The sequence below is a fragment of the Cygnus olor genome, chromosome 5, assembly GCF_009769625.2.
Source record: "Cygnus olor isolate bCygOlo1 chromosome 5, bCygOlo1.pri.v2, whole genome shotgun sequence".
Lineage (NCBI taxonomy): Eukaryota > Metazoa > Chordata > Aves > Anseriformes > Anatidae > Cygnus > Cygnus olor.
In genome coordinates this window covers 64,616,954-64,643,194 of record NC_049173.1, presented here as the reverse complement: position 1 = coordinate 64,643,194, position 26,241 = coordinate 64,616,954, and the positions used below count along the sequence as shown (strand labels likewise).

The 26,241-nt window shown below is 39.3% G+C and overlaps 1 protein-coding gene, 1 long non-coding RNA gene and 1 other non-coding gene across 6 annotated transcripts; 2 read left to right on the top strand and 1 right to left on the bottom strand.

The window, feature by feature from the left end:
- Nucleotides 1-446: 446 nt before the first annotated feature.
- Nucleotides 447-10,809, bottom strand: LOC121071214. Its single transcript, XR_005820442.1, has 5 exons — nucleotides 10,214-10,809; nucleotides 6,167-6,241; nucleotides 5,989-6,067; nucleotides 4,521-4,652; nucleotides 447-972 (listed from the first exon to the last, which is right to left on the bottom strand). It is a non-coding gene; the product is annotated as an uncharacterized LOC121071214 (long non-coding RNA).
- Nucleotides 10,355-22,074, top strand: EIF4G2 (eukaryotic translation initiation factor 4 gamma 2). 4 transcript variants are annotated; one of them, XM_040559319.1, is made up of 22 exons: nucleotides 10,355-10,534; nucleotides 12,393-12,457; nucleotides 12,626-12,691; nucleotides 13,144-13,269; nucleotides 13,646-13,748; nucleotides 14,440-14,571; nucleotides 14,665-14,731; nucleotides 14,815-14,966; nucleotides 15,380-15,490; nucleotides 15,659-15,742; nucleotides 15,826-15,924; nucleotides 16,162-16,303; nucleotides 16,400-16,560; nucleotides 16,991-17,104; nucleotides 17,923-18,048; nucleotides 18,311-18,415; nucleotides 18,502-18,717; nucleotides 19,026-19,284; nucleotides 19,471-19,675; nucleotides 20,128-20,339; nucleotides 20,478-20,599; nucleotides 20,799-22,074. In XM_040559319.1, the coding sequence occupies exons 1-22, from the start codon at nucleotides 10,370-10,372 to the stop codon at nucleotides 20,862-20,864; spliced, it is 2,898 nt and encodes a 965-aa protein (XP_040415253.1). In that variant the 5' UTR covers nucleotides 10,355-10,369; the 3' UTR covers nucleotides 20,865-22,074. The 4 variants fall into 4 exon arrangements, with proteins under 4 accessions (XP_040415253.1, XP_040415255.1, XP_040415252.1 ...); XM_040559318.1 differs by lacking the exon at nucleotides 10,355-10,534 and adding an exon at nucleotides 10,876-11,097; XM_040559321.1 differs by lacking the exon at nucleotides 16,991-17,104.
- On the top strand, nucleotides 17,146-17,312 carry LOC121071845. The gene has a single exon (XR_005820825.1). It is a non-coding gene; the product is annotated as a small nucleolar RNA SNORD97 (small nucleolar RNA).
- Nucleotides 22,075-26,241: the final 4,167 nt, after the last annotated feature.

Sequence of the window (26,241 nt, the reverse complement as noted above, 5' to 3'; positions counted from 1 at the left end):
CTAAATTATACACCAGCAAATAACTATGAAATTGTCTTAATAATTTGATAGTAAAAAATGTGTTACACATACGCATAGCCAAAACCTTTTTTTTTTTTTTTAGTATGACCTAATATCAGATGTTATCAAGGTAAATGTACCATAAATTAGATTCACAGTATCATAAGTAAGGTATCAATTATTACCATTATTAATTATAAGGCCTGCATAGCTCCTACAACTGAGTAAGGAAAAAGGCATTTTGTTGTAAGCGCATTTTGTATACTTCTATATACTACTTTGGAGATCTCTGCTCGCCATCTAAGTAACCATACTTAAAAGGTATGCAAAGTAAAGCAAGAGTGTTGTACCCAGTGAAAGTAAAAAATATCAATCCTACTCTGTTTGTTGTCCTCTTAGTCAAGTAAGACCTGCCTGTGGGGCAAGACTTTGTCCCTGAAAGTAAAGCCCTTCAGACTCTCCCTTTAAAAAAAAAAACAGTCCATGAAAGCAAAGATCAGTATTTTAATAGTCTGACCACAATTCTTTAGAAACGATTAATGGCAGTTGTTATCTATTTCAACAATACACATTTGTTAATAACACTATAATAACATGGTCATAACACCATACAGCGGAAATGGCATCATATGAAGCTAGATCATCAAGTGACATCAAAAGGAAACCAACAGTGTTCTCAGGACTTTTTTTTTTTTTTTTCGGTCAGACAACCCCAGTTTCATTAGCAGTGATTTTCCTTCAAGAGCTGAGTGAGCAATTCTGAGATGTGACAGTGGAAGTGCCAACTTCGTTTCTTGTAAAAGAAAGAACAGTTTGAAACATCAGTGCCAACACTTTTAAGAACAGCTCTAGCAAGACTGAGGAGTGAGATTTCTGACATTACAGTTTTGTTTGTTTACTCTCCAATAAAATTTCTGTCTGCAAAAGCTTCGTCTGAATCCTCATACTCGCTGATTCTGAGACCTTGCTGGCCTGGAGTATAAATACCAAAGTGTTTTTTAATCTTTTTCTTGTTAACTGACCAAACCCCAGAGAAAACAATGACTGCTTCTTAGTAATATTTATACAAGGGGATTACAAAACAAAACAAAACAAAAAAAAAAAAACACATTAAATTTCATCAGATCTAATAAATACAGAATATGACTTCACATCTGGGAAACACTAATACCACAGTGATGTTCTGCATTTTTTAAAGAAGTCTGAAGACTTCTTTTAGATTCCTTCTGCCTAAAACACATAGATCAATAATGTAACAGTTTGAATAAAGGAGTGACAACTGACTGATCAAATTTGACCATACTACCTAAGATGTGTTTTCTGTTGAAATATTCCTTGTCTTGATAAAGGCTTGTATCTCATGAAGCCCATCTGTCAAGAAAAGATATCTAGAAAAAGATTCACTATCAGAACAGAGGAAGTCACTAATAAGTTTAGTATATTAGTGGCACAAATATCAGATCTTCAAATGCTGTATCTTACTCAGAATTTCCGCAGATCTGTGTGGGCCTGAACATGGATAACAATTTATTTTTGATTTTTTGACCTTATTTCTATTGAGAAGTGAACACAATCTCCAGCAAGTAGAGAGTTAAATGTCCTGTTCTGCTTTTACACAGGTGCTCAGGGTAGGTTAATGAGGTCACACTGAACTAAGACACGACCAAAGTTTTAGAGAGCTACACAACTTTAACAGAGGAGAGAAAAGCCCTTAGAAGAAGTTTAGAAGAAGTGTCTGAAACATAGTTACTACAAGGCAAAGTATATGTACAGGTGGGTTGGTTGCTTTGTTGTTGTTTACTTGGATGTTTCTTTAGCAGTTTTGTTATACTTTGGGCAGGATGAACTTTGGTACAGATAAAATCTGCCTTTTTTAACTTGGCTTCCAACCTTTGCAATTTTTGCTAACACAGTAAAGAAAAGCAGGTAGAGGAGAGCATGCTGCACCCAAAGTTCACTTCCAGTCAATTCAAATGGAGTCTAACTGTTCTTGGTATATTTCTTTGCATTTCCTTTGTATGTTGTACTACTGCTAACAATATTACCAGGGAGCTGAAAGCAATCCCTTTAACTGTAATCTTCTTAAAATAAATATCATTTCTGCAAGTGACTCTCCTGATCTTGTGTTTAGGAGGAAAATGAAAGTGAGGGAAATGTGAAAAAGAACAAAATTGAACTTTATGCTAAATAAAGCACAAATTATCTTTTTTCCATTTTTAGTACACCTGAGCACCATAGTTTACGCCTTTCATATTTGTGCAGGAGCAATGCACCATTTGTTCTCCCTTTTGTAAATGTTAGCAGACAGTTTTACCAAAATAAGTGTGGGGTTTTTGTTGGTGGTGGTTTTCTTCCACATATTCTGCTTAAAACCAATCCCTTGTGGGTTCTGAATGCTGTGAAAAGTGAAACTAGGAAACATAGCTTAGAGCACTGAAAAAGGAAGATTCTTATGAGGACTCACAGAATATAGCTATTGTTCCACTTTAAAAGTAGACAGCTTCAATCACCTACAGAAAATAATAAGTAAATTGCCTTGCTGAAGTCCTTGGACTTCTTCTGTGCCTTCTATGTAGGTACACCCAGGAAAAGTAATCTTAGCTATATTTTCTTAATTATCCATTAAACTGTACTATATTTCTAATCAGACAGTCTTACTAGTCAAAATAAATTTGGTTTAACTGTTTTTTCTAACTTACTTAGAAATTCTTTATGATAATTTAATTTAGGACACCTGACTTAAAGTACTTCTGTTCTAATTTCAATTAATCTATAAATGCAGTGCATTTAGACTCATCTTTCAGAGTGTTCTGCTGACACATTCTCAATCTAGTACTATTTCTATTTGTCATAGTGCAATCATGATTCTCTGTCTGGTCAGCTAAAATACATTCTAGGAATATATTTAACAATATGGTTGCTGGAGTGGGATAAATGGGGAGCTGGCTGAGAACAGAGTTTTTACTTGAGAAAAATCAGGACAATGGCAGAGGATAAGTGTGAGGAACTCCAGAAAGCATTTATTAGGCTGAGAATGGAAATTTTCACTGGCAGAAATAATTTTGACATCATTTATATATGTTTTGGGTTCTCTTTGTGCTTTAGCCCCTTAGAAGAGTAAGAAGCTTAGCTCTTAATGTAGTATTCCACCATAGTTTCTAATCTGCAGAGGTGGTCAAACCACTTTGTCTCCTTTAATTAGAACAGGTATCAAACTTAAATCACCGACTCCTATCTTTCTTAAGCTTTCTGCCAATGTTTTTCCAAAGCAATAGTAATAAATCTGCTATTTTCTAAAGCAGCTAGATAAAAAAGAGTTGGGATGTTTGAAATGGTTTTACTCTTATTTTTAAGCAAGCACTCCATTGCTCTGCTCTCAGCTAATTATCTGAGAGCTACTGCATTTAATAATTGAGTAAATGAGTCAATAAAGTACACAATATGGATAAAATGCTGAGTCAAGTTCATCCCTGATGTAACTAACATGAGTCAGTAGTTGCAAAGATAAGTCCTTTGGTGTTTGTTCAGGGCCTAAACAGAGTTGCAGTTGCTAAAAAATATAGTACTAAGAGTCTATTGAAGGAATAAAAGCTTTTGATTATCTCAAGTGTTTTTTATGTCACTCATCTAAATATTTCAGTCCCAAAAGGCTAAACTCTCACAATATCTGAACAATATTGAAACTACAAATTATCTAGGAAGTTAATCTCTAGAAAATGTTGTAATTCAACCTATCATCTCAATTTATGAATCCAGCTATTTACATCTGAATCAAACACATTATCTGTGGGCAGGTATGTTAACTTGGCTTCGTTTTACACGTGACTTCTGTTCTGGATACATAACATGTAAATGTTAAGCAGGAAAGCCTTGCAAGACTTAAATTCTTTCAGCAAGCCATTTTTATTAACCGGAATAACTATCTAGTATGAAATTATGCTTGTTTCTATTTTCTCACTCTTAATTTTGCTTTAAAACTTTCTTTTTATCACGGATGTCCAGAAACAGCATCCCAGTTGGAGATTCTTCTGATTACAGGTATTTTAGAGTACTCATACATATAGATTACATTTCCCTTCTGCTCACCTTGCAGCCTCTCGTGAGATTGCTCCCCAGTCATAATAAGACAGCAATTCCTGCTATTCCCACAGCTAAATGTGAGACTGTTGCCAGGTGGCAAGGCCATACTGACTCAGAACTAGCTCAAGAACCAAGCTTTTATCATCTGCTTTCAGACCTTCTGATTTAATTCAAAATTGCACTAAAGAATCTGAACAAATGGGATCATGCTATTTAAATACATCTCTGAAGTATTTTTACCTTTTGTTAGTTATTATTCATTTCCTAAATTCAGTATATTTGTGAAGCTGGCTAACTTGAAATTATTCTCTGTTGCCGAAGTAACTTGGATTGCCCCAGGGAATAAAATACTTTAAATCCACAGAACACATTTGACATTTTCTTCCTGAAGTATTGCTGTATGGCATAAAACCATGCCACATGAAGACAGAAATACTTACAGGTTAGTAAAAGCTGGCTTCAGAGTAATTTCTAGCTCCTTCCTAAAGTCTAAGCATCTTCAGATTTTTGGCCTGATTCAGGCCAAACTCTGATAATGTTTTTGGTTCTCTTCTTCCTTTTCTCTTCCAAATCTAGGTATAAGCAACAACTTGGATAGGAATGGGAAAAAGCTTCTTTTATGTGATTCCTTTAGAAACAAAAGCTATTTCACCAAAATAGGAAACAAATAATAATTTCAGTGAGTAGCTGCATTTGCTTTCAGTGGACTAAGGTACAAAGAATACCAATGTTAAAATATTCTACAGAAATGCAAGACAACATCCTTTATTATATTGAATCTACTTATAGGGAACTGTCTATTGTAATCTAATGGTTTAATGTTCTCGAATATATTTAAAAATACACATTTGTAATAACATTCATAAAAGCAGTAATAATCTTTTTATTTTAAGGAAGGGTATTGAACCTTTCGGACAATTAACAAGGGAAAACAGAAGGACTTCACTGACTCCCAAATGGTTAACCTGGATTTCCAACTATTCGACTAATTCCACTGTATTTTTGCTTCCTCTTGATGAAAAAAATGTTTAGCTCCAGTGGATCTTTGATCCCCAAATAACAGAAAATCTGTCCCTTACAGAAACCTAACAGACTATTAATGCTATCCTTTGTCATTAATATAAATTATATTAACAGCAAACATTTCATGATTGTCCTTATATGTGAATACTACTTTAAACGGTAAGAAGATGCCGCGTTTCTGCCAGTGAAATAGCAAAGCAAACAGCTAGGAGTTGCTAACTACCTCCAGTAAAGCCGAACTTTACAAGCAACCAAAAGTATATACATATTCTGTGGGAACTCCTAGTGTTTCCTACATGCAAACCCCAAACTGTGATATAGCATTTTCTACAGTGAAAAAGGAAATACTAAATCATTTTGATAATACCAAGTGCAGCATTTTAATAATAAGTAGCAGTTTCCTATCCATGCTTCTGTGTTCATCAGTAATATATTTCTATAAAGGTAAGAGTAATGCAATGCAGCTATACGACACTGATGCTTTTCCAACTCAACTGTAATGTGCGTTCAGCTCCATTAGGTGTTTATGATTATGATAAGTATTTCATATATTTCACGTAGAAGGAGACTACTACAAAACCACTTAAGCAAGCAGATTACAATGGAATAAAGCCAATACATTTTCAAACTGATACAAGGATTACTACTTTCTAAACACTGTACAATTAAGCCACAGAACTCCCTGAGACATGATATTGGAGGTGCCTAGATGATGTCAAAATTAGACATTAACGTTGATTAGACATTGGAATACTAATAACTATAATATTTACAAATAACAAATATGCTGTTAGGTAATTTAAACATAAATTGGCAGTGGTTAGGAGAAAGAAAAGCTCTTCTCTTCACAAATAATGAAAATGGTAAATTTTAAAGCTCCATTACCTTACTGTAAATTTGGTGCTCACCAATGTCTGAAACAGAACATTGCACAATGTTGTCTGGCACGCTTAGCCAGCTGATCCTAAAGAATATGAACAATTCTGTCACTTTAAAAGACTAGAGAATGTAAAAAAAAAAATAATAATGCAGTTTACATGGGTCATTGAAATTGATGACTTACTGAGAAGATGGTCACTGTTGTGCGTTTGTTTTTTTTTCCCCAAACCATACTGGAAATATATATGCAGTCTTCCTCCTTGAAAGTTAAGATGATCATGCATTAGTGCAATATTGGCTGAGAATATTCACTCTTCTAAATAAGACTGTGAAAGCAAACTAAGCTGGATTGTTATGAGCTTTGCCTCAGTTTCATTAGTTGCCTGTGTAAGCATTCACTGATGAAATACCACTCTCTCTGACACTTCAGTGTGATTCTAGGCAGTTTTCACTGGCTAACTATAAAGTCACACTCCAAATATCTTTAAATATTTCTAGCAAATAAGTACCATTAGAGTCCTGTCAAATAGTAACTACGAGACTAATTGTTATACTTGAAAATCTAGTGAGTCTTCAGGCCCTAAAGTAGAGAATTAGGATAATTTTTTCAAATATACCTGACAAAGCATGAAGGACTGCTTCTGAGTTGCACGAAATCCAGGTGCTGATTTGAGGTATAGGGGCTCATATTTCAGAAGAAAACTGCAAAGGATTTTCCAAAGAAGGGAAAAACAGAGAAGTGACCTCCTAGGTAGTTAGAAGTCAGTAACTGTTTAGAAGGGTAAGAAAGGTCGTGCCTCAGTCAGTATTGTTACATCAGCCACACTGAAGGTCATTTCTACAAGATGTTGAGAAATTTGATACCAATAAATACTCTTCAAATTAAAATCCTGTAAAGCACAATCATTAAGCCTTCTGAAACACTTTCATACCATGTTATACAAATGAGGCATGTAATCAATATATCAGTGCATTTTTCCAAAACACCACTGTGAACAATTTTAATAACAGTGCATCTGTACAATATAAATGGGTTTGCCATTATGAGAGTTCCTCTACAGCAGAAGGGGGGAAAAAAAAAAGTTGTTTAAATGAAAAATGCAGGTGTGTTTTTCAGGTTTTTTTTTTTTTCTTTCTTTCCCAGACCTCCTTTCTACAGTTCAGCCACACTTGAGACAGACTTCTTTCATTGGAAAACCTGTTCGGTTAAATGTTGGTGCCAGCTGCTTCAGTCATGTGTCAGAACTATGTAAGGCTATGGAGAAAAATTAGGGTTACAGACAGAAAAGCTGTTTAGGAAGTAAGAAGGCAGGAGGTCGTTATGTTGGGGACATTAGCATGAAGTAAATTAGCGTGTGAATTTTCAATTACTCTCAAGTAATTCTGTATATGGATGTTTTGGTTAATATTATGTGCATGTCTGTACCACTTAATGGTGCGTTCTGCATAGAACCCAACCTAGCCAGATCCACAACCAGTACAGCAGCATCAATATAGAGACGAGGTGCAGTATTTAATGAAGATGGTATGGTGCCACACTGCTACAGTTACCCTGTCATCAGGACTCTGGCTGGAATCTCCACCCAGCAGGGCTCAGCTTTGTAATCACTGCAACGCAACCTACTACACAGGCTAACTCACGGTGATTCCAGCTTGGCAGTAGTAAGGAAAAACTCCCAGTCTTGCAAAGCTCCTTTCCCACATTTTTGGGGTTGTTTTGGTATATGAGAGCAGGCATTCCAAATTCTGAGCTAAGCCATATGTGCAGAAAGGCACATTCCTCTCAGTCAGATGCTGCTTCTGTGGCAGCAATTCCTGTTTCTGTCCCACGCAGCCTGCAACATACTACGTTCCTCACAACACTTCTTTGCAGACCAGCTCTCTCCCCCAAGGAACTAGTGGCAGTACACTCAAGTTGAAATTATACACTGATTCTGCAAGTTCAGACGTGCAGGAATAAATCCAGAAGCACCACATAAACTGCAAAACACTTTCTTTGAATGAAAGCATTGCTAATGTTCAGGATAAGGGCTAGAGAAAAAATGAAAGCAAGAAAGTGGGAAAATATATAGACAAAAAATTATGGACAATGTGAAAATGTGACTGATGGGTGAAACTTGAAATTGACAGCTATAAAATTCCAATTGCTTTTGTGTGTATGTGTGTAGTCAGGGGACAAACAGGAAAAAAAAATCTTTAGGTAAATTTGGTACTAAATTGCCATATGAGCAATTAGACTGTCACATCCTCAAACATGAATAATGATATGTCTTTCACATTAGTTAATGGAATTTAAGAAGCAGGTGAGATGTATAAAATAAAGGGTATTTCATAATATCTTTTGTCCTCCTTACTACAGTTCATTGCCTTCATCAATTGTGCTAGTGCAGCTGGTCTACGAGGCTAACGCACAGATGTGAGGGAAAGCTATAAGCAGCCAAGCACAGAAACTTCTTATGTTCCTACCTGCCAAAACCAGTGTGACCTATCAAATAGCATATAACCTGCCAGTCTTAATATAATGCAGGAATGAGGCCTAAAAAATAAAATAAAAATCACAGTTTTAAGAAAACAAAGATCTTTTGCTACTATTCTCTTACCAAGTAAACATGTTTTTCCCTGTTGTTTTAGTAATAAATATTTTATAGTATGCTTTAAAATACACAAAAAACCTAATAGTTTAGTCTGTCAATATGCACCAACCATGCTCCATGCTTTGCAGGCTTTCTATCCTTTCAATTAAAAAAAAAAGGGGGGAGGGGGGGAGGTTCAAGAGAAATTCTACATAATTGTGGAGTTCTGCCTTAATGCAGCATTGGAATATTTATGTTGCAAACGCTGCATGAGAATATTCTGTAGTCCAATGTAAAACAAAATCCTTACTTTCACTTTGTTTTTTTTTAAGATGTACAAGTATTTTTATTACTCTTTCCATTCTGAGAAATATTTATTTGAATAACATCAACTCATTTTAATACTGCTTTAACTCTTGTTGGCCTTGTTACAAATGTGTCCACTGACCCCTTGTTTCCAAATGAATTCCATTGATTTCAATAGGATTCTGCACAGTTCTGTTCTTGCAAATTCACATGCAAGGTCCAAGTTTTTGTAGTGATCTGACTAGTGTTAAATACAGAAAAGCGCAATTATATAAAAGCTCTAGCATGAGAAGTACCATCTACTGTCATGTTCACCCTTACACTACTTCTATCTACTGAAAACTTACTTTCAGATAGTTTGTTGAAGATTTTGCATAACAATCTGATAGGTAAACTGTTCTTAAAGTTTATGAGTGTGAGAGAGGTTTCCTGATCTTGCACAAAATTTCATCCTAGATAAGATGTGAACTAGGAACTCCTGCATGACAGCACCCTTTAGGCCTTATATAACTCTTGGGACATAGAAGCAGATTGTGTTGAAAGCCCTAGGAATGAGGTTGGCTCTGGGAAACTGGAAGTTCTGAAATACCATTTGTTTGGACTTGCTGACTGTACGGTTCATGAGTTATTATATGTATCCCTTTCTCCTAGTCATCTGAATTATGAGTCATGCCAACTGAAAGCGGAAGGTGTATATGTGAACAAAGCAGATGTGTGTGTTTGTGGAGATTTATTGTACGGTTTACTTAGCTCTTGTTTTCTGTCATTTCCCATTTAGGACCAAGAAATTTGATTATTTGGCAAGTCCATCTACCTATTACCTCAGTGACAAATTGGCTGGGACTGTTAAACTCCAAAATCTCAAACTGTTAAATCTTTTGAAGCTTCCCATGACTCCCAACTTTCACCTACCACTAAAAGACTGGCTACCTTCGTTTTGTTCAACATAGAAAGCACGAAAACCCCATCAAAGGTGTGCTTAGCACAGCCAATATGTAAAAATGGCTCTCATGTTCCAGACTCCCTGTTGTCTTTTTAGGCTCCTTTTCATGCAGGATGTCTTGTCGTGGATAGGTCAAGCACATGCAGACACGCTTTCTGGGTTTGGAAACTAAACCTGAAATTAGATCTGTACAGACAGGCTTTTGGAGCTCAAATAGCAAGCGTCCTCCTTTGGATCTGATTGCAAGCCCTGGGCCGCAGTCGGTAATGTTTTTACCACAGCCTCACAGAAATTTGAAATGTGCTCTGAATGAAGGGAAGCCTACGCTTAAGAAAAACAAAAAAGAAAACCCAAACACTTATGTACACGCATATAAAACTCTCTCTTCTATGACGGTGACAGAACTCACACTCTAGGCCTCTAGAACTGGGGGTTCGGTGATGCTTGAAGCACAGGAACAAACAGGGAAGGAGAGACGCAGCCAAGCTGCCGCCATTAACCAGGTACGCCACTTGCGCAAATTTCCCTTTCCCCCTTATGCCCTACCGCCACCTATGCGGCGTAAATGCTTTCGCGAATACGGGTGCTGCACTGCGGCGATGGCACGGTTCAACCAAACTCTCTCCCTCCTCCTCCCACTTGGACGTTGAGGCCACCCCCTTCCTCCGTTGTGATTGGCAGGGCAGGCGGAGCCCTTCGCAGCGATTGGCGACCGTTGGCGGCAGGTGGGGTAGGTTGCGTGAAGGGTAATAAAGTTAGTGGGGCCGGCTCGGTGCGCGCTAGACGCGACGGCGAGGCGGCCCTCTATGGAGGTTGCGGAGGGAAGTGTCGGGCGGTTGCTGTTCCTGCTGTGGTGACTCGGAGACTCGCCCTGCCCCGCGCGCTCCCCCCTTCCCCTCCCCGGCCCCGGTCCCCGGCTCCCCTCCCCTCCCCCCCTTCTCTCGCCTTTTCCCCTGCCCTCGCTAGCCGCCGGGACCCGGGGAAGCTGACAAGGCCTGAGGGAAGGTGAGGATTTCGGGCGTGGTGGGAGAGCGGCTTGGGCTTGGGCGCGGGGGGGAGCTGGGACCGCTGCGGCTGCCGCTTAAAATGGCGGCGGCCCGAAATGGCCGCCATTTTCTCGTTGGCGTCTTGTCGCTTTCTGCCGCACAAAATGGCGGCTCGGGTCGGCGGACGCCTTGGCTGTCCGCGCCCGGGCTGCCGTGGGCGCTGAGCGGAGGGGTGGAGGCGATGGGCTGCGGAGAGGAGTCGAGCAGCGGCGTCGGAGATTTGAGCCGCTTATCTGCGGCGAGGGAGGTCGGGTCGGGTAACTGCCGCAGGGAAGGGGGGACTGCGGTGCCCGGGGGGCTGTGGGCTCCTGTGGGAGCCGCGTTGCCGGGGGGGTTGTTTGCTCTGCGGTCCGTGGTGGGAGGACATCGGTACGTAGCTACCTGTGACTTGCGGTTTTTCTTTTTCTTTTTCTTTTTCTTTTCTTTTCTTTTTTTCCCCTTTCTCCGCGTGCCGCGGACGGGAGAGCGGATTACGGAGAAGCTGTTCTGCCGGCGGCACCTTCGCCTCGCCCGCTCGGGCGGGAGGTGGCCGTGCGGGGAGATAGCGGCTTCTCGCACCCTTCTCCGGCGGCCCGGGCCACGTACTGGGAGCGGGGGACGCCCTTTTCCGGCGGCGAGGGAGCGGGGCCCGCTCCGCTCCCTGGTGGAGAACAAAGAGCCAGCTGGGCCTCTGGCGCCGCCTGAGCCTGGAAACGGGCGGCGCCCGTCGCGGGTGGGGGAAGGGGAGGCGGCTCGCCGCGCCCGGAGCCGCCGGTTCCATGCGGCAGGGCAGTGCCTGCGGGGGGCGCCCCCGCGCTCCCGCAGCCCTTTTGTTCGCGGCGGCCATGTTGGGAGCGGAGCGCCCGCTCCTACCGGCTTCGGCTGCGCGTCCCGTTGCGCCTTCCGCGGCCCGTCTCGGCGAGGCCGCGGCTGTGCGCACCGTCACGGCTTAGCCGAACGGCCGGGGATGGGGCCTTAAATTGCCTGTGATTTTTCCGGGCTTCAGGGGCGTGATCAAACTTCTGCTACGTAAGCAGTGCGATGAAATACTTTCCTGCTTGTCTTACAAGATAAAATTTGGGGTGGGGAAGAACAGTTCTTTTATTTTTTTTGGTGGTGGGGTTGGCTGTTTGGGTGTAGATATAAGATACAGCCTTTTCGCTATGTTAAGCGTGCGTTCTGTGGTGTCTTAGTCCTCGCCTTCAAACGTTACTACTTGATCCTGGGATGATTAAAATTAATTTGTATGGTGTATCAATAAAGAACTCTTACAGTTCTGTTGCATGAGCAATGAAAATTATTTCCTTGCTTTTGGGAGGTTGACAGGGTAAAAGCTTGTTGAGGCATTTGCACTTCCAATCCCTGATTCCTTTTGCTCTTTGGTCCTTCCCCCTCATTTGGAAAACATGGGTATCCTGATGAAATGGGCTTTCCTGTGGGCGGGAAGTGTTATAAGATGGATACTACGATTGCTAGTAAAACAACTATAATGTGAATACTTGATTTGTCTTTCTAGGTTTTGTTTTTCCCCACCCCCGTCAATTTAATTTTATTCTTTTGAAGATTCTTCGTTGTCAAGCCGCCAAAGTGGAGAGTGCGATTGCAGAAGGGGGTGCTTCTCGTTTCAGGTACTAATGCTTTTTTCAGTAAATGAGTATTTGCAGCAGAAACTCTCTTTTTGAGTGGATTTTAAATCTGTTGTCTTGAGTTGGCAGTAATTATTGCCAGTACTGATATGCAATGGAAAATGTTGGTATATTGAACTTATGCAAACTCCATGATTTGTTCTTTAACAGTGCTTCTTCAGGCGGAGGAGGTGGTAGGGGTGCACCTCAGCACTATCCCAAGACTGCCAGCAACAGGTATGTTTTCCTGTTTTTTGAATTGTCGTCTTTCAAAGGCAGAGGATAAGTGATGGTGAATAAAGAGCTGAAAATAGTTTATTTTTAGACTTGTGCAAAGAATCCTGTTGAGTTCAAGTCACTGTCCTTCAGTCTGTGGCAAGGTACAATACCTATAAAAAAAAAAAAAAAAAGCCTGCCATAATAGGGTGATGTGAGGTGGACAGAGCATTTCGTGCGTTTAACTTAAAAGGTTTAGAGGAATGGTTTTAGTGTTTTGGGGTGGCGTTTGAGTTTTTTTTTTTTTAATTGTTGAATGAAGGCTTTGCTGTACAGCATACTGCAGTGTTGATGGGGTAGGTGCATGTTTTTGGTAAAAGTAAATGTAGTAATAGTCTATTTAAGACAATACTGGAAGGCCTGTTCTTGAAATTGCTTCTGCTTATACAATCTTATTTTTTGAAATTTTACAGCGAGTTCCTGGGGAAAACCCCAGGGCAAAACGCTCAGAAATGGATTCCTTCACGAAGCACTAGACGAGATGACGACTCCGCAAACGACAAAGAACGACATGATGCAATCTTCAGGAAAGTAAGAGGGTAAGTTTTGTGGAAGATGCTTTTCTTTACTATTATGTTTTGCAAGATAGTAACAGCAAGTTGAAGGAGAGGAAGAAGTGCATGTCTTGAGTTCTGCAGAGGGTTGAGGAGACTTCTTTAGAAGGAATGAAGCAGAAATTGATATCGCTCACAGCAAGAATTTGCTGTTGCTGGCCTAAGAAGCAAACCTTCTGAGAGAATTAATCCTTGGGAGGACACCTTTCGTTCTTAAAACAAACAAACAAAAAGGAAAAATTGGGCTTCCCTTTTCTGCTTAAGAGACTAACTAGTAAAGGTAAACTTAGGTTTAAAATCACTTGTAGTGTGGTTATAAAATTTGTAATAGGAATTTTTGTTTCTGTTTGTTCCTCTTCAGCATACTAAATAAGCTTACTCCTGAAAAGTTTGACAAGCTATGCCTTGAGCTCCTCAATGTGGGTGTAGAGTCTAAGCTCATCCTAAAAGGGGTCATACTGCTGGTAAGCTGGCAGCTTTTGTTTTTTTACAACTGTTTTCTTGCGTGCCAAGAATAAAGAGGTTGGATTTTATTGATGAGATACAGAAGTAACGTAGCTGATCTGATGTTTGATAATCCAACCATGTAGAAATGTTGTTACCTCTTGTGTGAAAGGAATATACTGGTGAGGAAATAAGAGTTAATGCTCTAACATTCTGTTTGGAAGTTTTGAGAATCACTAAATGATGCTGGAGATTTTTTTTATTTTAATCTTGAGATACTAGTTAACAGGGTTCATTTCCGTGACCTGACCTCCCTCCCCCTTCCCATCTCACTGTTGAACAAGCCTGAGTGTTCTGGGAAAGCTACCATAGGTAGCTAGCTGTTTGTACACAAGTTAAAACTATCATACTGTTTCCCTAAATCTGAGATCAAATTGGCTTCAGTGTTGTGATGAGTAAATTTAAACTTGTCCCATTGTTGCTTAGTGATTATGGAAGCTCTTTAGTATGCACTAGCTTTTTTCCGTTTCTTCAGCATTAAGAATCATTTGTTAAGCATACAGAAGTAATGGATTTTATTTAGCAGAATAGCAAAGAATATTTAGATGTTATAGATCATGTAGAGTGGTAGTATCTTGAGTGTCTTGCATTCCATTTTCCTAATAAACTTGCATCCTGCTACGTTACCTTACTCTAAATATGTTTATTTAGATCGTAGACAAAGCCCTTGAAGAGCCCAAGTATAGCTCACTGTATGCTCAACTATGTCTGCGACTGGCAGAAGATGCACCCAACTTTGATGGCCCATCTGCAGAGAGTCATCCAGGACAGAAGCAAAGCACAGTGAGTATTTCTCTGGCTGTGGAATGATAAACTTTGCTGGCATGTTCAGTTGCATAGATGAGCTTAACTATTTTCTTTGTTCTGTTTTTGTAGACATTCAGACGCCTCCTAATATCTAAACTTCAAGATGAATTTGAAAACCGAACCAGAAATGTTGATAGTAAGCTTTAAAACCAATTTAATATGGAATTTACTTCTCATCTGTTTTCACAGCTGTCTTAAATAGGATTCTTTGTTTTCTAGTCTATGATAAGCATGATGGTCCCCTCCTCCCTGAGGAAGAGGAACAGAGAGCCATTGCCAAGATCAAGATGCTGGGGAACATCAAATTCATTGGAGAACTTGGCAAGCTTGATCTTATTCATGAATCTATCCTTCATAAGTGCATCAAAACAGTAAGTATTTGGGTTGGGTGTGGGCTAAAAGCAAAATAGTATTTCTAACTAAAAATATAAATACTTGTTCTGGGAATCTTTGACCATAAAAATCAGTGTTTACTGTCAATTATACCACTATTGGAAAGAAACAGTCTTCTGGTCCAATTAGAAAGAAAATCTGGCTTTGTTTAAATTCATGGGAATTGTCTCCAAGTGATACTTTAATCTGGCCTAGACAGAAGTACTGCAGGTAGTTCAAAGTACGTGGACTTGCATGAGTAACAAGTGCTTCAATTAGCGGTTTTTAATGAAGTTTATTTATCTTCGGAATAACATGTGTTTCTGCATGTCCTGCTGTACACATTTGTTGTTTGTTATAAATAGTCATTTCTACTATGCTGAAACGTTTTAATTCCCTTTTAATGTTTCAGCTTTTGGAAAAGAAGAAGAGAGTCCAACTCAAAGATATGGGGGAGGATTTGGAGTGCCTCTGTCAGATAATGAGGACAGTAGGACCTAGATTAGACCATGCAAAAGCCAAGGTATGTATGTATCTACTGCAGTCTTCAAAGTAGGTTTGTAAAAGTCTTTCCAGAAGGCTGTTGGGGTATTATTATGCTGTCATAAAAATGAAGAATCAGATTTTTCTAACTGCTATTTGAAGATACATCAGTCCTCATTTGTAACGTCACTTTTTTTCCCCCCCCCAGTCCTTAATGGATCAGTACTTTGCCCGTATGCGCTCCTTGATGTCAAGTAAGGAATTGCCAGCAAGGATTCGTTTCCTGCTGCAGGTATAGTGATAAAATGACTTACTACTGCTTTTTTCTCACCAACTTGTCTTGACTCTTAGCCTAATAATCCATTATGTTCCAAGGATACTGTGGAGTTGAGAGAACACAACTGGGTTCCTCGCAAAGCTTTTCTTGACAATGGACCAAAGACTATCAATCAAATCCGTCAAGATGCAGTAAAAGTAAGTGTTCAGTGTAAAATTCCGTGCTTTGCTTCTGCTTACGTGGTAGAGGAGGTCCTTACACTGTTCAGTCCATGGCACAAAACTCATCTTTTGCCACATATAAGCATTTCTCTTAGTGAAATGTGACAGTATGGGTTTATGGGTTAAAATCACAAAGACTTACAGTTTAGATCTAAAAACTTTTAAAAGGACTATTACTCCAAACTGACCAAAACAGTAATTCCTGTTTTAAAGGATCTGGGAGTTTTTATTCCTGCTCCTATGTCTCAAGGGATGAGAAGCGACTTCTTTCTGGAGGGACCCTTTATGCCACCCAGGATGAAACTTGACAGGGACCCACTCGGAGGGCTTGCTGATATGTTTGGACAAATGCCAGGTATGCAGAAACTACAAGGCTGCTGCTGGTGATCACAACTGTACTGTATTGAAAACAAGAACAACAACAAATGTTTTTCGTCTCCTAATAATATAGGTAGCGGAATTGGTACTGGTCCAGGGGTTATTCAGGATAGATTTTCACCCACCATGGGACGCCATCGTTCAAACCAACTTTTCAATGGCCATGGGGGTCACCTCATGCCTTCTGCTCAATCCCAGTTTGGAGAACTAGGCAAATCTTTTCTGAAAAGTCAGGTAAGGAAGAACATAGAGTGACTTGAGCATGTTAGAAGCTCTTCTACAGATGCGTATGTTATGGATTGTAGCATACTTGTGTTGAAAGACTTCCTCAGATTAGAGTCTGATAAGAACTGATGCTCAGCTGATGCAAGAACTCTAAACCATTTCTTAAAATAGTGCAAGAGATGCAAGGAATACACTTTTCTTTTTTTACTGCAAGAAAAGGTGCATGTGGCTTTGGTGGGTCAGAATGGTGTGTTTTTTATTTAAAAATTAGCCCTGTTTTTAGGGATAGATGCTACTCTCCCACCACCCCTGCTCCTTCTTTCTCCCTTCCTGGCAAATAGAATCTTTGTTCCTCTGGTCCCTCTGGTACTACTTACCATATGATGTACACCACTCCATCATCTGCACTTCTTTCTCTATATCTCCCTTTCTGAAATAGGGGCAAAGCCAGCTCTACCATAACCAGAATCAGGGACTCTTATCCCAGCAACAAGGACAGTCGAAGGATATGCCACCTCGGTTTTCTAAGAAAGGACAGCTTAATGCAGATGAGGTACATTACATGCCTACATTACTTAAAGCCTATTCTAAATATTGCCCAATGATTATAGCAAGACGCGTTATTATGAGGACTAATGCTGGAACTCTTTCTTCTACTTCTCCTCTTCTTCCTCCTACCTTGTCCCTTCCTCTTTCACCTTACCCCTCACTTTCCTTAGGGTATCCAGCGTCCCGTGAGCAAGACTGAGATATGAGGGCAATTTCTTGGGGTGTCCTTTCCTTTTCCCCACACCTCCCCAAGAACACTACTCTGACATCAGTTCCCATGCATCATATTGATAACAATACATTTTAATGAAAACTTCACAAGATCCTAAACTCTAGAAGCCCTGAAGTGCTGGACCAGGCTAAATTCCTTTTTTTTAAGGAACTGGCTAGTAGGCAAAATGTCAAATGCCAAGTAAACTGCATTGTTACTTCCAGTAGGTGTTAAGAGAAATATACGTATCCTGATTTCTGAGCAATTGGCAGAGTTTCATCTTAGCAGTAAAACTTGACAGCGAACACACTAAATATCTTCTTGGGTCTCTAACATACTGCATCTAAAAGGAGCAATTCCAGATCTTAATAACAGATGGGACTTAAAAAACAAAACCAAAAAAACCACCAGTAACTTGCAGCAAGCTGTGATTCACTGAGTCATGCTTTTGGGGGTGTTTCAGTACATATGTGGCTTAGTCTGGACTTGAATGTTACATTGTAGTAAATGGAAATTCATGTTTCAGTGGGGTGAGTTTGTGTGAGTCCATGGCTGTGTAGTTCTTGGTAAAAGTACTTGAAACAGTTTGAGGTTTTTCTGACTGTTCACAGATTAGCCTGAGACCTGCTCAGTCTTTTCTAATGAATAAAAACCAAGTGCCAAAGCTTCAGCCCCAGATAACTATGATTCCTCCCAGTGCTCAACCACCACGCACTCAGACACCACCTTTGGGACAGGTAAATATATGTACTGTATATTAACTAAGTTTAGTTTGATTATACTTTCTGCATGTGTGTAAAACTTGGGCTACTTTCTAGTATGCAAAGGGAGGGGGGCAGGTTTTCACAACACAGAGCAGGATGTATGGAAAAGAACATCTGAAGACATGAATTTGACATCTGTTTGTACATATTTGATATTAAACTTGATAAAATTTTCTTTAAAGTATAAACAACAGTGTACTTCAAAGAAACAACTTCTGGTACTATCTCTTTTCAGCCTCCTCAACTTGGTCTTAAAACAAATCCACCACTTATACAAGAAAAGCCTGCAAAGACCATCAAGAAACCACCACCTTCTAAGGAAGAGCTACTTAAACAAACTGTATGTTAAATATATTACACAGCTTCTTTAAAAAAAAAAAAAAAAAACTTTTAAAAATGTATGCTTGTCTATCACTTTTTCTGCAGGAAGCTGTTGTGACCGAGTATCTGAACAATGGAAATGCTAATGATGCTGTCAATACTGTGAGAGAAATGAGAGCTCCAAAACACTTCATTCCTGAGATGTTGAGCAAAGTGATCATTCAATCCCTAGATCGATCAGATGAAGACAAAGAGAAAGCAAGTACTTTGATCAGCTTACTCAAACAGGAGGGAATAGCCACGAGTGACAACTTCATGCAGGTACTGTGGTCTAATAGCTTCCCAGTCCTTGTTATTTGACTGTTTGTGATGTCTAGCTTAGATAAAGGCAGTTAACAAATTTTAAGTCTTGCTGATCTAAGGAAATTGAAGTAGTGTATAATCTTCCGAGAGGTATGATAAGCAATGAAAGAGGAAATGCAGGTATGGGATTTTGCAAGCAGGGAGCCTGTCAGCAAGTGACTTAATGGGAGAGAGAAGAAAGACAGGCTCTTATGTAGCGAGAGTACTGATACACACAAGAACAAAGTTGCTTCACTGTTCGAACTTCTGTCTTTACTGTTTTGTAGGCATTCCTGAATGTATTGGACCAGTGCCCCAAACTGGAGGTGGACATCCCATTGGTGAAATCCTATTTAGCACAGTTTGCAGCCCGTGCCATTATTTCAGAACTGGTGAGCATTTCCGAACTGGCTCAACCACTGGAAAGTGGCACCCATTTTCCTCTCTTCCTGCTTTGCCTTCAGCAGTTAGCTAAGTTACAAGATCGTGAATGGCTAACAGAATTGTTCCAACAAAGCAAAGTGAATATGCAGAAAATGTTACCAGGTAAGAGTTGTCATGTAACTGTTATGATATTTAATATTACTGAGAGAGAGAATTTTTCTTCAAGTGTTTTACACCGGAGTAAAATAGTTACTTTGATGCAGTCAGCTCTCGATACATAATGAGGATGGTGTTTCTAACAGGTTTTCATGAATACCAGCACTTAAGTGTATCTTATTTATTTGTCAGAAATCGACCAGAACAAGGACCGCATGCTGGAGATCTTAGAAGGGAAGGGACTTAGCTTCTTATTCCCGCTTCTGAAACTGGAGAAGGAATTGCTAAAGCAAATAAAATTGGATCCATCCCCTCAAGCCATCTATAAGTGGATTAAAGATAACATTTCACCCAAACTTCATGTAGATAAAGGATTTGTGAATATATTGATGACCAGGTGAGATGGTGTCCTGATATAGTTCAGGCACATGTTTTGTCAAGCTACCAATAAACAGTTAACTGTACAGAGTAAGGGTATACATTGAGACAGGTATGAAAGTTACTCTAGCTGGACTTCCTCTCTTAACACCAGTTGTATTGGGAAAGAGAAGTAGGTCTCTCCAGGTTTGCATCAGTGGGAAGTGCTTTGCTTGGGGAGGAGGAATGTAGAACAGAGTGTTTCTAAAATGTTTCAGAGCTTTAGCAGAAGCATAGCTAGGATCTCGCGGTGCAGTCAACTATAATGCTAAAGGTGCTATGCATGCACATAACTGCTGAAATAAGCAGAATACTTAAGAAACAATTCCACCATTTTTAGTAATAGCAAATTGAACATGAGTACTTGTCTTTGATAGTTATAAAGCATAAAATCTAGCTGGCATATCTTAATGTAAAGATTTTTTTGTCCAGTTTCTTGCAGTATATTTCTAGTGAAGTAAACCCACCTAGTGACGAATCAGATTCTTCATCTGCTCCATCAAAAGAGCAACTAGAGCAGGAAAAACAACTGCTTCTTTCCTTCAAGCCAGTAATGCAGAAGTTCCTCCATGACCATGTTGATCTGCAAGTGAGTGCTTTATATGCACTCCAGGTGCACTGCTACAACAGTAACTTTCCAAAAGGTATGTGCATTATCATCTCAAACAAAACATAACTACCGTGCTTGTCTCCGTGTTTTTCAGGCTTGTTTCTGTATCTCTTCCAGTCAAGTAAGCTGTTCAGATTATAAACCTAACAATGTAAATTATATACTTCCGTAGGTATGTTACTGCGCTTCTTTGTTCATTTCTATGATATGGAGATCATTGAAGAAGAAGCCTTTTTGGCATGGAAAGAAGATATTACTCAAGAGTTTCCAGGGAAAGGCAAAGCTCTATTCCAGGTAAACTTGATAGTAGCTCTGTTTCTTGTGGTATCTGCCAGTAAGTCCTTTTTCTTCACTTAGCACTATATATGTAACTCTATAGTATTATAGCAGAAACACTTTCAAAATGAGTTGGGGGATGGGGAGGAGTAGTCTGCAGAAGTGTATAGAGGGGAAACAATTTCTGTTGCCTTCAACCAGTTTTATGTAACTGCAGGTGAACCAATGGCTAACCTGGCTGGAAACTGCTGAAGAAGAAGAATCTGAAGAAGAAGCTGACTAAAGAACCAGCCAAAGCCTTAAATTGTGCAAACATACTGTTGCTATGATGTTAACTGCATTTGACCTAACCACTGCGAAAATTCATTCCGCTGTAATGTTTCACAATATTTAAAGCAGATGTATGTCAATAGGATATCTTCTGCAAAAGGTTTTTGTAGTATGTCTTAATAGTCTACAATAAAAATATTTTAGAGTATCTTTAATGTTTAGATAACAGTGTATTAGCAGCATGCAATAATTACATCATAAGTTCTCGAGCAGAAGCAGTCTGTTGCAAGGGTCTTCTTTGCTGCCAGTTATCATAGGCTGTTTTTAAGTTAGAAAACTGAATAGCAACACTGAATACTGTAGAAATGCACTTTGCTCAGTGTAATACTTGAGTTGTTGCAATATTTGATTATCCATTTGGTTGTTACAGAGAATCCTTAACTGTAATCGATGGTTGTTGCCGTAATAGTATATTGCCTGTATTTCTACCTCTAGTAATGGGCTTTATGTGCTAGGTTTTAATATCCTTGAGCCTGGGCAAGTGCACAAGTCTTTTTAAAAGAAACAATTTACTTGCACAAAAACTGATCAGCTGGAGAGATGAATTAATGCCCTTTGGAAGAGGTTTTTGTGGGTGTGAAACATGACATGGTGAAAAATTTGAATTGGTCCCCTCAATTATAGTATTGAAATTGAGCCTACTTAATTTATCAAGACATGTTCATGCCCTAATTTTATATACTTGTATCTATCAATAAACATTGTGATACTTGACTTGTTTCTGAATGTCTCCCAGTAGGAAAAACTTAGACAAGTAATTTACTTGCTGAAAGAAACATCAGTAGGTGCTGACTTAGACTGGGACCAGCTTATAATAAATGTGTCTTTATGTGTGAATGAAATTTTAAAAAGTCACAGACAAGATTAGACACTGCAGATTTGCTATGACAGGAGGGAAGTTAAGAGATTCTGCTGAAGAAATAGTACGAGCTTGCTTTGTGGTCCAATGTATCCTTTATCAGTGAGTAATTTGCTTTTTTTTTTAACTTCCTAATGCTGTAAACTTTCCCAGGTCACATGCATGTTTTTTTTTAAGTGGCACTGATGATTAGCTGCCTGTTTTTCAAGTAATCAAATTGGCAAAAAAAAAAAAAAAAACCAACAGTTTAATGTTATTGTATAGGCTTGAAATGTCATCTATTAAATACTCTCAAAATACTTCCTAGAACTTTGTCCCTAGTGAAATTTTGTTTCCTCTTTGGTACTTATGATTTAACTGTCAAAAGGTGGTATGTTTGTAATAGCAAAACACTTTATTGACTTTTTGCCAGTGCTGGAAGTTCTGTTGGCTACATAATCTCTCCTGCATAACAGAAAATTAAAATGGAACATGAGAAACAACTTCAGATCTTAAAACATCTTGCTTTGAGGGGAACAATAGTTTGCAGTTGTGCACTTCACAAGTGTTGTGATGAGGGGAGTGGGTGTGATTCTTACTGTTTTTGCTGGCAATTTGCTGTGAAAGACAGGCTTCCTAACCTGCGCTGCTAAAAATGGCGTCCTCTCTTAACACTTCCAACTTAGATTCCTTCAAGTTTTTTCAGGTGTTAGCTCACTGAGGGCGCTGTATGAGATGTGTACAGTGTGTAGTCCAGTATATTAAAGGTACTGTACTGTAAACCAGGTCATATCCGTAAGTTAATTTGAATTGCTACCAAACATTTCTCTACACTTGAACATTTGCTGTCTGCATTTTGGTAGAGCAGCACACAGCTAGTAGTAAACATGAGAGCAGACTGGATTCCAGCTCAACTAAGAGAGAAAGTATGAAGTACAGTAAGGCAGCCTGAGGTAAGGGAGCTGGCTGCTTTTGATGTAACTGACTTCTGTGTAATAGTGGTGATAGTTCTGTCTTTGGGCCTCCTGAAGTTTTTTAACAGAACATGCTACTTCCCAGTCATGTCAGCTTTCATAAATTGAAGGCTATTCCGTATCTCCTTTCTTATTTGTAGAGGAATATAACCAGTGCTAGATCTACAGGAGCAGCAATACTCACTTTTGCTTCGTGTCATTTCTCAGATAGAGCTGGTCATTGAGTGTTTGTCCTACATTATAAAGTTCAAGCATAAAGTTCAAGTTCATAACTGCTATGGGATAGTAAATGTGGACAATACACTTTAATTCTTGTTCCTTTATGTTCAGCTGTTTGTTTCAGCTGATCAGTTAAGTGGTGCATGGCCCCATAATACTGCCTTCTGTTTTAGTTGTAGGTTACTGCATACAAAATGCACTCAATCCTAAGTGCTGCAAAGCTGAACCCAGGAGCTGTAAGCACAGTCCTAATTTCTAACTATAAACGTACTGTAGAGGTGAGACAAACGCGATGCTATATAGGAGGTGCAAGTAAAACAATTCTTAGTTAAAACTTGTAGAATAGAATCAGAACCTGCCACTAACTTTCACCAAACTTTCCTGGAGAAGGTCAAACTGGCACATGTAGACTGAGTAGCATAAATAAGCCTTGTATTCTTGCCCAGTCTTCAGTCTAATTACCGTGTTCTCAAATAGCTGTGCATGAAGACTTCCTTGTTGTTTTTGTAGCTAGTTGCAGATTAGATGAGGTGAAATCACTTTGGATGTCCTGATTTCTGCTAGAGAAGAGTAAAACTCTTAAGAACAATACATACCAACTACATCTTTGAAAAATGTGGAAAAGATTATTTGCAGGACAAAATACCCTTAATTCTGAAACTACTCCATTGGGAAACGCACAGCATGCATATAGTCTCTTGAAACTGGTAGAAAAAAGGCTTTTAAAACTGCACTGTCTTACTCAAAATGTTATTTCCACAGATCAGGAAGAAGAGCATCTTGTTCTAAATCTACTTGTTTCTATTATTTGCATAGTGCAGTCAGTTTGGTAAAAGGGATAGGTGCTCAGTTCATCTAACTTTTGTGTGACAACTATGAGGTACATTGTATTTTCAGTGTAAATAGTCAAGTCACAGTCCAAATTAAACGTATAACTAATCAATAATGGCTTTTATTAGTATGAATTTTGTGAAGTATTAGGTATAATACACTACATGGATTGGAAAAAATGCTTAATAAACACAGTCAAGAAGTTTACCTTCTGAAATGTTGAAGATGGTGTTGAAGAGATGGTTCAGGATCCATCTCTTCCACATCAGTTGCGCAATTCTTGGCAAAGTCCATGAAAAGCGTAGTCCTTTAAATGAATTGATCCGTATTAGATTTAAAGATTTGTGCAAGAGTAGTTACTGCTTGCTTAGTGAAAATGAACACCTTTTCTAAGAAGTAGCAAGTATTAGAGCTGGACTGCTGTTCATTTTTACTCGTACCAAAGGCTACACAGTCTCTTTTTTAAGTTGTGCTCTGACCCTGGCAATCAGGGTCAAATTTTGACTTTTGAGGAAAGTGTACTAACAGAAGTTTCCAAGCATCAGAACATCTTTATGACTTTGCATAGTTGTTTTTTTGTTGTTGGTAGTTTTTGTTTTTAATGAGGAAAACTGCAAGCAGCAGCCTTGTGTTGTGGAGACGAGGTTGGGAACGGAACAAAATTCTGGTTGAGAATGTGAGTTGACTCATGAGCTTTTGGCAGACAGAAGCTTCCATCTGCCTACTATTTAGAGTTGAAAGTTCTAGTGGTTTCTGTAAAGTCTAAGGCTGCATCTGGAACATGAATTATAGCTTATGTTATAATCCAGGCTAGCTGCTGCAGTGACTGATAAAAGTTTATGGCCAGTTCAAATTAGTTCATGCCTTTCACATCAGTTACCACACAGCTGGAGTAGCATCTGAAGGGAAAGCCTGCCTTTATCTGTACCTGGACAAACCCACATTTATTAACAGTTGCTTGCTACACTGCTTTTTTTCAAATACTACTCAGATGGCCTTTCCCGTGGCAAACAAATGTGTTGGAATGTTCTTGTTCTGTGGTGTGGGTGTGTTTGGAAAGTGCGGTGCCATTAACATCATAGGTATTCCCCTAAACTAGAATAAATTGGGTGAAGGACTGATGAGGTGGAGGTTAGTATTGTGAAAGCTGATGAACAGCAAGACTAGCTTTTAGAATGTTCTTAGTGTTCTGCTCTGTCTTCTGCCTCATCCCCTTTAGGGTAGGGAATTTTGGACTGTTCCTTTGAACTTACCCAACTTCTCCTTCTGGATAATGTTAACAAAGGAAGGGTGGGGTGGGGCACAATACCTTAATGAACACCTCCTGAAACAAGGGTGACAGTGAGTGTATTTAGGAGAGAATAAAGCAGTAAGAAATACATTGTCCCCTTCTGGGAGCAGAGGGGGCATGCTGTAAAGGAAAAGGAATGTGGTGATGCATGCCAGCTTATGTTGACATAACACAGAACTGGCATAAGTGTATGCTGTTTAAAACATGGTCTGTGCTCAAGTATTTATGGAACATTATCACCCACAGTTTGAAGAGGAATGCACAGTACACACACGTGAATTTTGAAGGGTTGCTTAAGTTGCAGTGAATGCAAATGAATTTTAAAGCCAGTGAATTCATACAGTTGTAAATTGAACCAACATGGAAGAAGGAAATTAAGAGTGTGAGATTAGTTGGCAGAATGCATCAAGATGTCACTCACAGGTAGAGTACTTAATAATATTAAACACACTTATGTGGAGCTACTTCTCCCCTCACTTCACACAAATTGCCATATCTTACAATTTTATTATTGCTGCTTATCTTGAAGGCCATTGGTCAAAAACTAAAGAGTATTCAAAGTCATCTTGCCTCTACAGGCAGGTATGGTCTTAGTTCAGTGGGGAAAGGTCTGCTTGTAGGCACATCTTTATATGCTGTAGCCTCAAAAACAAAATAGAAATACCAAGATGCAGCTGAGACTTAGGAATTGCACGGCAGATCTACAGTTGTGGTTACTAGGGTTTAATAGAACTAATAATAGCAATTTAAAGGAGAATATTTTAATATGGCTTTGGGATTTCTAGAGTTCTGCATCTGTTCCCAGTACAACCAAGAAAGGACAACCAAAGCAAGCTTGTCACTGCTTCAAAAACAGCTGCATGGAAGAACTTTGCTATCTAGTAAGACACAAAAAAGTCACTATCTTCTTGGATCTATTACTCTCCAGGTATTACAGAATAAGTTTCACTTCTAAGTGAGTAGGAAGTCTTTGTAATTAAATCAGGCCTTTACCTCTGAAGTTCAGAGACTGAATAAGAATCCTTAGGTAGAAGGACTTCCTTACAATTGGGAAGATTTGCCCTGAACAGCTTGGAAGGATTAATTATAAGACAGCATGCCTTTTAATGTGGAGCTGTTAAATTGATACAGGCTCAGCTGGATTCATTTTACAAAGTCTACACACATTTGTTTTAAA